The 12,839-nt window shown below is 37.8% G+C and overlaps 1 protein-coding gene and 1 pseudogene across 2 annotated transcripts in view; both read left to right on the top strand.

The window, feature by feature from the left end:
• The window catches only part of PLOD2 (procollagen-lysine,2-oxoglutarate 5-dioxygenase 2), a 121,220-nt gene that overhangs the window by 85,418 nt on the left and 22,963 nt on the right, over positions 1-12,839 (top strand). For both annotated transcript variants that reach the window (XM_006171408.3, XM_006171407.3), the window contains exons 9-12: positions 2,460-2,585; positions 5,300-5,421; positions 6,951-7,055; positions 11,974-12,099. In XM_006171408.3, coding sequence (XP_006171470.1) covers positions 2,460-2,585; positions 5,300-5,421; positions 6,951-7,055; positions 11,974-12,099 — 479 coding nt within the window. The remainder of the gene's footprint in view (positions 1-2,459; positions 2,586-5,299; positions 5,422-6,950; positions 7,056-11,973; positions 12,100-12,839) is intronic.
• Positions 7,698-10,034, top strand: LOC106734184 (E3 ubiquitin-protein ligase RNF138 pseudogene; annotated as a pseudogene).

Genomic DNA, 12,839 nt, shown 5'->3' with positions numbered 1-12,839 from the left:
TTTTTTCCATGAGGTCACCAGAGAGAGAGAGAGAGAGAGAGAGAGGAAGTACCCCAATGGGATGTGGTCATGCCACAATGCTTTCCTCTCCATTTCTCATTCCCATCAGGATTTTGAGCATGCATACACACACATTTTGTTTTTTTTGGAGAGGTTTTTGCTATAGGGCGTGTGTGCTTGCCAGACAGACAGAGAGAGATATAGAGTCAGAATGTGAGAAATCACCCCCCAGGGGGAATGGTCACGCCGCAATCCCTTCTCTTCCATTCTCATCCTGGAGTTTTGGGCACGCACGCACACATGCCCGGTGTGAGTTTTAAGCCACCGGGTCCGGGACGTGAACCACAGTCGACTACATGGGAGTCCAGCGACATAGCCATTACGCTAACTGCTGCTTCCCCACACGCATGTTTTTCAGGTTGCCGGGGCTGGGACTTAAACCGTGGTCAGTGGTGTGGTATCTGTCTTTCTAGGCACTGCCTTCCCCCACTGTACTATGGGGCTGATTTTGTTTTCATGATTTGTTTTTGCTTATTTCTCCTATTAAATTGAGAACACTTAGTAGGCAGATATTTTGTTTTTAGTTCTTTTTATTTGTTTATTCATTTAGTGATATTTAAGTGAGTGAATCAATTGATATACCAATAAAATATGACAGTGTACAAAGTAGATTTCTATGGAAAGAAATATTAAGTTATAATATAGATAGTGGAACAATGTATGAGTACCATATGCAAAAAGATGGGAAGAGGTACCTAATTCAGCATTTAACAGATACGACATTAAAAAACAAAACAAAACAATAACTATAGTCCTAAAGGCTAATCTTTAGAACATAGTTTTTTTTGTTCTTTTTTTTAGGAGAGTTTTTTTGCTATAGGGCACATATGCTCGCCAGAGAGACATAGAGAGAGAGAGAGAGAGACAGAAACTAAGAAATCACTCCACATTGCGACCATGCTTCCTCCATTCAGTCCCCCTCCCTCCATTCTCTTGGGATTTGGGGCATGCATGCACATGCACTTGGCATGAGTTTCAAGCTGCCAGGTCTGGGACTTGAACCACAGTCAGCCCTGTGGAGTCCAGTCACGTAACCATCATGCCATCTGCTGGTTCCTAAGACATAGTTTTAAAAAGACATTGCATATGGTTCTGGTAGTAACAGTGTTACATGGTAGTTTATTTCTATCTCTGTCTTCCACATGTAGTTGTAAGTTTTCAATCCCGGATCTTTCATTCCTTTTGCTAATTGTCCGTCAGAAGGGCTGCCATGTATAAGGAAAGTTCAGAAGCTTTTATGTGATGAGTGGAAGATATTGTATAGGGCCAGCTGATGATGTGCTTGTTAAGGCAGCTGGTTTCCACAAGGCCAACTACATGGTTCAAGCCCTGGACCTGGCAGCTTGAAAACATACCAGGCATGTGTGCTTGCTTGCACCAAATCCCAAAAGGAAAAATGGAGAAGAGATTGCTGTGTGACCATTTCCCTTGGGGGGTACTTTCTCATGTATATATATATATATATAAAAAAGATAATGCATACATTAAAACATTTTAATAGGAAGTTCTTAAAAATATATATAAAATATATGAAGAAAGATAAAGTATCTTAAAGAAAATAACTTTCTTTATATATAATAATGAGACAAAGTAAAAGACTAGCAGGAAAATGAGATTAAAAAGGATATTCTAGGATAAAAATAAGAGCTCAAGTCCCCTATGATTGCTTGTTTGCTTTATTTGAGCTACAAATGAAGCACTGAGCTACCAGCCATGAAAATAAGAAGAGAAACACAATTACCATTTTGGTTTCCTAGATGAAGTTTTTAAAATAGAATTCTGGAAAAATTTCTTCAAGGGTATCATCAACAAAGCATTGACTAGTAGGTTGGGCAATATCTTCAATTACATCTATATAAAAAGTATCATAGTGAATATCCTTTTTAACCAATCATAATGCCAAGACAGGATTTAGGAAAATCATCTTGCCTGAGGCCCACAACATTTATTCTAAGGGACCAGCAGTTAGCATAATCACTATGTCACTGAACTCCTATGAAGTCGACCACGGTTCGAATCCTGGACCTGGTGGCTTAAACTCACTCCAGGCGCGTGTGCATGCGTGCCCAAGATCCTGAGAGGAGAATGGAGGAGAAAGGATTGCGGTGTGGTCATCCCCCCTGGAGGGGTGATTTCTCACTTTCTGTCTCTCTGTCTCGCTCTGTCTTTCTGGCGAGCGCATGTGCCCAATAGCAAAAATCCTCTCTCAAAAAAAAAAAAAAAAGGAAAGAAAATTTATTCTAAGTGTGAAAGATCTGCTGTAAGGCCATCTCAGTTTAGCAGATTAGGTTGTACTGAGGTCATAGTATTTGTTATGGTAAAGTGGCTATAATTTGAATACAATTTAAAATGAAACCATACTAACAAACACTTATTTTTGTGTGTGCTTTGAAACAAAGGTCTATCCAAGTGTGACCATAGGTGTTTTCATTGAGCAACCAACGCCTTTTCTACCTCGATTTCTGGACACACTTTTGACACTGGATTACCCAAAAGAAGCTCTTAAACTCTTTATTCATAACAAAGTAAGTGGTTGAGAAGTAAATATTTTACATGAAAACTATTGTTGATCTTTTGGAAGCTATTTGTTACTTTGTCTAGAAAAATTCATTGGATCAAATTCAGTGGAGGATTTTTAGTGGAACAGCTGACCTGACATTTTAGGATTTAAGAATTGGAGAGTCTGGCAAGTAGCATCAGAATATTGAGATGAGCCATGTAAAACTTCCAATATTTGTAGATTAAAAAAAGACTGAGGGGGCCAGTAGGTGACGTGGAGGTTATGGCAGCTGGATCCCCACATGGCTGATTGTGTAATTTGAGTCCTGGGCCCTGTGGCTTGAAAAACACCTGGTGCATGTGTGTGCATGTCCAAAGCCCCAGGGGAGAAGAGAGGAGAATGGATTATGGCATGGCCATCCCCCTGGGCAATGATTTCTCACTTCCTCTCTTGCTGTCTCTGTCTCTCTCTGTCTTTCTCTAGCAAGTGCACACACCTTGTAGCAAACTAAAAAATAAGAAGGGGGAAGAAAAAAATGGCTGAAGAGTCACCATTTTCATGTGGCTCAAGGGCCTTCGACATACAGAATGTCCAAGGGCCTTATCTTCTTCTGTTTTTGGATCAGTTCCAGTACTTTCTGCTATAGAACTGGTCATTCAATTGTTGGCAGCTTTGTGTAATACCATAATATTACAACTTTAAACAGCCTCTGGATATTGTTTTGATTAATCACACAATAGTATGCTCTTCCCCACAGGATTGTGGTACTGTCATTTCCTTTAAAAATATTTGAGCCTCCCACACACCTCCCACATGTAACCTAAAATTAAACTTCTGCTCAATATTTTACCATTTCTTTTTTCTTTCCTATTAAAAATTGGTAGTTAGCATCATCTAAAAAACTCAATACTGTTGTCTTATGATATGGTTTCAGGATCCCTGCAGATAAACTCTACAGACGCTTACTGTGAGGTATACAAAATGGCACAGTATTTCCGTGTAATCTACACATATGCTCTTATATAACTTGTCATGTCTTGATTACTGAAAATACCTAATTCAGTGTAAATGCTATATAAATAGTTATACCGTATTTTTAAAATTTTACATTTTTATTTATTTTGAATTGGTTTCTTTTTTTAATAATATTTTCAATCTTCAGTTGGTTAGCTCTGTGGATTTGGGAACTGTAGCTGTGAAATATGCCATTTTCTCTCTTGGGCTTTTTTTTTTTTTTGGAGAGTTTTTTTGCTATAGAGCGCATGTGCTCACCAGAAAGACAGAGAGAGACAGAGAGACAGAAAGTGAAAAATCACCCTCCAGGCAGAATGGCCACGCTGCAATCCCTTCTCCTCCATTCTCCTCTCGGGATCTTGGGCATGCACACCAGTACGTGAGTTTTAAGTCACCAGGTCTGGGACTCGAACCATGGTTGACTACGTGAGAGTCCAGTGATATAGCCATTACGCCAACTACTGGTCTCACTCTCTTGGGTTTTTATACCTTCTGTTTATATTGTTCTTTTTTCCCCATGGTACGTCTAAGCTAATCATTCACCTTTCTTTTTTTAAGAGAGAGATTTTTGCTTTAGGGTGCATGTACTTAATAGAAAGACAGAGATAGACAGACAGAAAGTGAGAAATCACCTCCCAGAGGGGATGGCCACTATGCACTCTTTCTCTCCCATTCTCCTCTTGGGATCTTGGGCACACGTACATGCACATCCGACATGAATTTGAAGCCTTTGGGTCCAGGACTCAAACCATGGTTGACTATATGGGAGGCCAGCAATATAGCCATTACTCCATCTGCTGGTCCCAATCATTCACCGTTTTTCAGAGAATATTTTACATTTGCAGGAAACCAGTTTAAGTACGCTTTAAAGGGTAAAGAACTGAGCATTTGCTTTGTGAAATGTGTCATAATATATGCACTTAAAGTGTTTTATTATTTTATATTGGCCCTTTTATTTATATATTCCTGTTTTCATATAACCTTAAATGGCTTGAAAGAGTTTTTCTCTTCTTAAAATTATCTCTATGTGGGGCAGACAGGCGACAAGGTGGTTAGGGTGACCGGATCCCACTTGGCTGACTGTGTGGTTCAAGTCTCAGACTTGGAGGCTTAAAAACATTCTGGGCATGCATACATGTCCCAAAAGGAGAATGGAGGAGAAGGGATTGTGTCCTGGCCATCCCCCTGAAGGGCGATTTCTCACTTATCTCTCTCTCCCATGAGCTCATGCAACCAATAGCAAAAGTTAAATTTTTTTTATTTTATAAAATGTACTTGTTTTTATTTAAATCTCAGATTGTCTATTAGGTTTAATAAACAATTTTTCTGGATATATTACAACACATGTCTAAGATCCTCAGGCTAGAAGCCATTATTTTTTCTTTGAGTTAGAAACATTTTATAGCACCTAGGATTTAAATACTTATACAGTGAGCAGTAAGATTTAAATATTTATGAAAAGACCTGTCTAGGAAGATATATTAAAATGTTTTTGTAGTATGTTCTTTTTAAGGAATATTCTATGTATATATTTTGGATTTTTCATGTGACATGTGATATTAAACTATAGCCTATTTAATGTGGTTATTATTTTGTTTGTAATTGGATTAATAGGTGAATTGTGGAATGCACTACTTTGCATGTGAAGCACTCTACATATAAATACTTCAGTCATCTTATGGTTGTATTTCTTCTTTAATTTTTGATTTCTAAAATATGTTACAGGAAGTTTATCATGAAAAGGACATCAAGGTATTTTTTGATAAAGCCAAACATGAAATCAGTACTATAAAAATAGTAGGACCAGAAGAAAATCTAAGACAAGCTGAAGCCAGAAACATGGGAATGTATGTGATAATACATTTAAATTTAATTAATTATATTACTCTACTAAAGGAACTTTAAGAAGAAAACATTTTCAAAATTAGTATGCTTACTTGCATGTCTTAATTGTGGTGTGTGTGTGTGTGTGTGTGTGTGCGTGTGTACACACTGAATAGCAAGAGCTCTACCGTTAAGACTATTTCTGTGTTTGTATGTATTTTTTACATGTAAAGAACCATGGACATTACCTACATGTTTCTTAATCGCTAGGAGGTATCATATTTAATCAAGCTATGAACTGAACTTTAGATTTAATTTTTTTTTAAATACACAGATAGATGTATAGTAGGACTGCTGTTAGCAGTGACTTTAATTTATGTTTTAGGTCCTTTGTTGAGCCCCTCAAATACTTCTGACAGGAATATAACTCTGGTCCTAGTAAAAGCAATCGTTACTCAGTGTGTTAATCGAACATGCCAGGCAGTGTGTTAAGAGCTGCCCGTAGAAAAGGTGAAACAAGATGCCTTCCCACAGGAGATATTCTTGTGTACTGCTAACCCTAACGCCTTGTGCTGTAGGAGCTCAAGACTCAAATTGACAGATTGTTCCTGGAATAGGAATGCAGGGATAGGCCGGAAAGCAGGCCTCCGACAAACCAAACAGATGTTATTTTTAATGGTTCCATAATTTATTCATTGGATAATCCCTTGGGTCCACAAAACTTTTCTCTAATTTGTTGCACAGCTGTAACCAGTTTCCCTGTCTAGTATCTGGTTTGGCAGTTCTTTAGAAACAACTGTGGTGTGGAGAAAACACACAGAGAACAGCAGAAATTGATAACTGGGACAGCAGAGAGGGAGGGAGCTCAAAACCGGGGAAGAGAGAACCCCAAATGCAAAAGCTATTATATGTGGAAGCATTTCTCTTACCCTGCTATCCTGAGTGTTTCATTCTTCGGTATTTCTGATAATAATGCTAAAGACTACCAAGAAAAGCAGACATCATAGTCGTTATCTCTCGGTCAAGAAGGCAAAGGAATAACTATCGTGGAAAGAATTTCACGCAAATCAAGTTTTGAAAGTATTAATACATAAAGAGTCAGACGTTTGCATCTCTAGGATTCACCTAAATTGAACTGTCGAATGTCCAAGATTTTGCATTGTATGTATGTGTGTGCTGAAAACATTGTGATTTGTAAAAAGAGTTGTGGATAAATACGCGGGGTTAAATAATTTTTCCCTTTCAAAAAGGATGAGAAACTAAATTACAAATTGCCATTTGGACGGGCTATTTCATGCCTTAAAATATTTAATGACTTGAAAACATATTTTACTTGGCCTAAAATTTTAGTGTTTATCTACCTAGAAACATGTAGTGAAAAATTGACTATTTTGAAATTTAAGATAATAATTACCCTTTTGAATAGTGGCCCATTGTTTTGATTGGAAAGTATGTTAGACTTTATTTTACACTTAAGTTTTACATTAACATTTTTCAACCAGCAGATATTTATTGGATCTAATTCGTATTTCCTTTTCTTTTTCAATGTTAGGGATTTTTGCCGTCAGGATGAAAAATGTGATTATTACTTCAGTGTGGATGCAGATGTTGTCTTGACAAATCCAAAGACTTTAAAAATTTTGATTGAACAAAACAGGTACCATATATGATTCAATGCCAGTTTATTATTAAAATGGTAATTTTCCATAGCTATGTATAAAACTGTAAGTACACCCTGTGTTTAGAAAATTGAGAAAACTCATATTATTCTCTAGACTCTGTAAGGTTTCAAAACTAGTTAACTACTTTTAGAAAACAACTGAGTGATAGAGTAGTTAATATTACAATCACAAATGAGAAGTTCGGGGGCCGGCAGGTGGCATGGTGGTTAAGGGCACTGGCTTCCCACATGGCCGACCATGGTTCAAGTCCTGGACATGGCAGCTTGCTTTCTCACTTTCTGTCTCTCTTTTTCTCTCTCTCTATCCCTCTCTGGTCAAATTAAAATAAGTAAATAAATAAAAACAAACAAAAAAAAATGAGTTCTTCACCCATATCTGGCCTATTTAAAGCTAGGTGACATTATGATATACCTGATACTAATAAATTTAGAATTGTTTTATTCTCTGTAGAGATTTTAAATTTTATTTTATTTTATTTATATTTTTTATATTTTAATTTTATTATTTAATTTTATTCTTTATTATTTCTTTATTCATGATAGAGCATCTGTGCATGCATATGAGAATGAGAGAGAGTGAGGGGTGAACACACTCCACAAGGTCTGGTCCCATTGCAATCCCCTCCCTCCAGTCCTCCAGCTCTCGGGATCTTGGGCACTCCTGGCGAACCTGGCGTGTGTCAGCTGAAGCTGACCTTATGGGATCTAGCGTCACTGGGATAGCACATTACCTCTGTGCCACTGTCTATATTCACTGTCTGTATTTACAGAATAGCACTTATAAAGCTTCTGTCCTAAAAGTCATTGCCTAGAGAGTTGTAGTTCTTAGATTCTGCAATTTCAGAATTACAGATCATTTCACAGTCAGATATACAGTTTTATTTACTGTGAAATGAATTATCATAGGGCAATGCCTGTTTTCATTTCACTGAATTAAAATGGGAAAAGGCATTCGGCCCCACTGTCTAACTTCTATAGATACTTAAATTTTCAAGGTCATTAACTGCACATTGCAGGTTCCTTTTCAAAGCATATGAATAAGGTTTGATCATTTGGCAAAGAAAAGGAGTTGGGCAACCCTAAAGATAAGAGTGTAATTCGTAACTCTTTAAAAAGCGACTGGAATTCAGTAATGTTATTCCTGACTTTGCATTGTTAATTTCCTCTTGATTCAAATGCAATAATGTGCAACGAATATATACTTTCGATAATAATTAGATGCTTTTATTTTATGACACTTTGGTAGGTACTTGCTATTCTCTTAATGAACTATTTCACAAATTCTTCCTGTGTTTTTAACATGTATCCAAATTAATATTAATCTAATGTTTATACTGTCTGAAAGATAAGATTCCCTCATAAGGAAAGCAGCTGCCATCTGGCACCCTGTTCCCTGTCATCAGTAACACTCAAGTTGTGACCCTCTGGAGTTCGGTGACCACAGCCAGGCAGACTGCAGGTGGCGCAGTGGCGCAGTGGTGGAGGGAGAGGGTTCCTGGCTGGGCGGTAGGACCCGGGTGCACCTTGAGCCTATCTCCGGGCCCCCTCTGGCCCATGAGCACTTGCTCTATTTGCCGCGGGGCCTGGACGCCCGAAGGAGGCAGTGACTCTGCCAAAAGCCCAAGGACAGCTCGGACCCCCTCTGCACCAACAGGCGTCGGAGAAGCAGCTCCGTCCACAGCACCGCTGGGGGCTTCTGAGCGACGACCCCCGTCAGTAGAGGAGTCGGGGTGCTGTGGACAGGCTGGAGCCTGAGTCAGAAGGAGACCAGTGCCTGGAAACGGAATCTAGCCGGGTGCCATCGCCAACGCCACCCCCGGAGCCATCCCCTTGTTCCACCACCCCCGCCATGGCACAGGAGCTCTGCGGGACCACGCCTTACACCAAAGGCGATTTCTCCTGCCTGGTCTGTCCGGAGGTGCCTGACACAGGCAGACACAGCCTGACAGCACGTATTTCCTGACTGCCATGAGAGAAAGCTGAGTACCTTGTCCCTTGTGTGGTGGAAATGTGACTATAAGAGAGAAATGCATGTCTTGAACGGGCCTTAGACCTTGGATGTATCATGAGGAAGTTTTCTGGCGGCTGCAGATGCTTAGCAAAGCAGATAAGTTCCATCACATGAGACAACTTTACAAATACTCATGAATACAGTGTTTCTGCAAGCATTCCCAACTTCCAGATCGCTCCAGATCCAGCAGGGAGCAGTAATAGGAGTGAACATCCACATGTGAACACCCAGAAACTTCCTGAGAGAAGACAAGTTCTTCTGTGCATCCCACTTTTTATCCCTGGACAGGATCAGATTTTACCAGACAGCACTTACTGGGTCACTGTCATAGTAACCACCTACTTCAGCTCCTGTGACATGTCCTATTTTGGTGTCCCTTCCTTGGGGAGATCCTAGCCACGTTACTAGACATTTTCTTAGTCATCTCAGTCAAAGATATCATTTTGATTATGGAGACTTCGCGAATCTTCAGCTTAATGAGGAAACCCAGCATCAACCTGCTGCTGAAGAGTCTTTTCAAGAAAACCTCTGAAGGTCGCAGACATGGTTGTATCTTTGTTCCTCAAGTGCCATCCTTAAAAGGAAAACTATAATATATGAAGTCACCTGCTCAATAACTTGATGCATATATTCATAAAAGTAATTCGGTCTATTCTAGATTTTTAATTGAAAAATAAAGGTGAGCCATTTAAAAATTCCATCCTCTTAGTAAGTTAAAAAAAATAAAAGTTCAACAACTTTAAAAGCATGAGAAGGATTATATTTTACTCATTTAATGGTGAAAAGAGAACCTATGGAACTGTATCTTTTTTTAATGTTACATTTTCTTGAATTTTTCATTATTAGGTGCTTTTGAAATCTGGTGCAGTTTCTCTCGTATACTTTATCGTACAAACTCTCACCTGGCGTGTGTGTGTGCATGCCCCCAAGATCCCGAGAGGAGAATGGAGGAGAAGGGATTGCTACGTGGCCATCCTCCCTGGGGGTGGTGATTTCTCACTTTCTGTCTCTCTGTCTGTCTGTGTTTTTCTGGTGAGCGCATGCGCCCTGTAGCAAAAACCTCTTCAAAAAAAAAAAAAATATATATTTACATAGACCAAGAATGTAGCAAGATTTCATAGTCCTGTCTCTGCCATGTGGCTTCCCGACATCTAGTCAGCCTCCCTTTCCCTCTCCTCTTCCTATCTCTGTTATTTACTTCTTTGCTTCAAATTTTATTCTTTAAATGATATGACAAAATTCATCATCCCCCCTCCAGCTGCTGTCCTTATGCTTTCATTTTCAAAAACGGACAGCAGATTTTGATTTTCTAAGTCTTGTGTTCCAATCCTTTGAAGGGAGTAGCTTATAATTATTATTTTAAGGAAGTAGCTTGTAATTATTATAAATTAACAAATTTTTTCATTAAATACTTGATCTTGTCAGTTATTACCATAAAATAACCATTTCATAAATTAATGAAAATAGATTTTAATGTTATTTGTAATATTGTAGATATTCTAAACAAAACTAAGCATGTTCTTTTGGTTAATATTTTACTTTAATAGGTACCAGGAAGATAACCAAAATTATTATTTTGTGTGTATTTATTGATTTTATTTTCCTTTTATGTATGTAAGAGAATGAGTCCAGATAGTTTGAATAAGATTAGTGTATTGTGAAATAGTTTTTGTTTTTATTTTTTAAATTTTTTTTGGTTAGTAGGTTATTTTTTTGTATTTGAGAATGGTTGGTCTCTAAACTTCAACTCAGAGGAGTTGTTGAGCTTTTCTTAAAAATTATGTAGTAGCGGAGCCAGCAGTTGGCATGGTGGTTAAGTTGCTGGACTCTCACATGGCCGACTGCTGTTTGAATCCTGAATCTGGTGACTTCAAAATCATGCTGGCACATGGGCACCTGTGCGTGCATGCCCAAAACCTCAGGAGGAGAATGGAAAAGGGATTGCAGCATGGCTACTCCCCTGGGGGTGATTCCTCACTTTCCTTCTCGCTGTCTTTCTCCAGCAAGCACATGTGCCCGATGGCAAAAATCTTTCAAAAAAATTATTTGATATCACTGCATTTTAGAGGTAATTCTCGGGGAGCCTCAGATTTTGTGATCTCTCTGAAGAATGCTGGTGTTATAAATTAGGTTTCCCTAATGAGAAATTCGGCATATTGAGTTTGTAGCATGTGCTTGTTTCAAAGGGCCCTCTGTCCCGAGATAGAACACGATGGCCTTACCTTCTATTTTGTTTTCTAAAATAGTTGAGTAACCAGAAAAATATTCAGTGTTGCCAAGGCTAGCTTACAGTAACTGCAGTTCATTTTAAATCCATTTAAAGAAAAAAGGAAACATGCTTTAAAATAATTTGGGATTTGATTTTCGGAAAGCTGGCCTATTTACAGAAGTCTCAGCCCCTTTTCATTCTTTCTTTTTCTTTTTTTTCTATTTTTTATTTAATTCAACAACTATTTATTGGCTACCTTACAGCACCAGGACCTGTTCTGAATGCCCAGTGAAACTAAAAGTATTTTATTTCACTTAGTGGAATTTCTGAAACAGTTGAATTAAGCATAATTAAATAATTAATGTAGTTTCACTATCTTGGATGTAAGGAAGGAACTTTTCAAAGTAATTTATGTATTTACATGAACCTTTTAAATGACTTTTTCCTTTTTGTTATTTTTTCTTTTTAAGAAAAATGATACAATATTAGTGGTGCACTTAATTGTTTAAGAAAAGATGTTGGGAAGAAATTTCTCTTTTTATGTTAATTTTGGATTAACAATCTGTATGTAAAATGAACTTCTTTGTATTGTCTGTCATCCCAGTTCTCAAAGCACTTAAGTTTTTGGTGTTTTAAAAATAAGTAAATTCATGGGTTGCTTTTCCTTTATTTAGAAAGATTATTGCTCCTCTCGTAACACGTCATGGAAAGCTATGGTCCAACTTCTGGGGGGCTTTGAGTCCTGATGGATACTATGCTCGATCTGAAGACTATGTGGATATTGTTCAAGGGAATAGAGTGTAAGTTACTTGATGTCATCTTCTAATGTAAAAATACCATCTTTGTAAGATATGGTATTTTCTTTACGTTTAATGGAAACTTGAGAACCAGGAGACCAGGTGGGATCCTGAAATAAATAGTAATTGAAAAGCAGTATTTAAAATAATCATTTTAGAATTCTAAATGTTCAAAGGAACAAAATCTTTGCAAAGATCTTATGGTTAGTAGAAGAATACTCTTCAATTTAAAAGTCTGAAAGGGAAATAAAGTTCAGCTAATTTGTTTAATGGCCATGATTAAGGTTTGTTTTATAGCTTTTAAAATGTATAGATTAAAAAATAATAAATTGGCCAAAACTGAAACTTTCTGGTATTTCTGATTGCCTGAGCTTTCTGTGTGAAATACCTAATGCTCTGTGTTAAAGATAGTGTTCTGGGACCAGCAGGTGGCATGGTGGTTAAGGTGCTGAACCCCCACGTGCCAACTATGGTGTCTTCTGTGAATGCATGCACCCTATTGAAAACAAAACTGAACTAAACTAAACTAAAAAAATTTAAAAAAAGATTTCTTTACCAATCTTGAGATTAAAAAGAGTACACATTACAGAGTGTGTGCATGATTGATATTTATTTCAGAGATGATGGCAATTATTAATTAATTTATTTACTTCATTTCCTAGAGGGCATATGTATTTGCCAAAGAAAGAGACACACACATACACACACACACACACACACATACACACACACACACACACACA

The sequence above is a fragment of the Tupaia chinensis genome, unplaced genomic scaffold, assembly GCF_000334495.1.
Source record: "Tupaia chinensis unplaced genomic scaffold, TupChi_1.0 Scaffold149537_1, whole genome shotgun sequence".
Taxonomy (NCBI): Eukaryota; Metazoa; Chordata; class Mammalia; order Scandentia; family Tupaiidae; genus Tupaia; species Tupaia belangeri.
The sequence above is the reverse complement of the archived record's forward strand: the minus strand, read 5'-3'. Positions and strand labels throughout refer to the sequence as shown.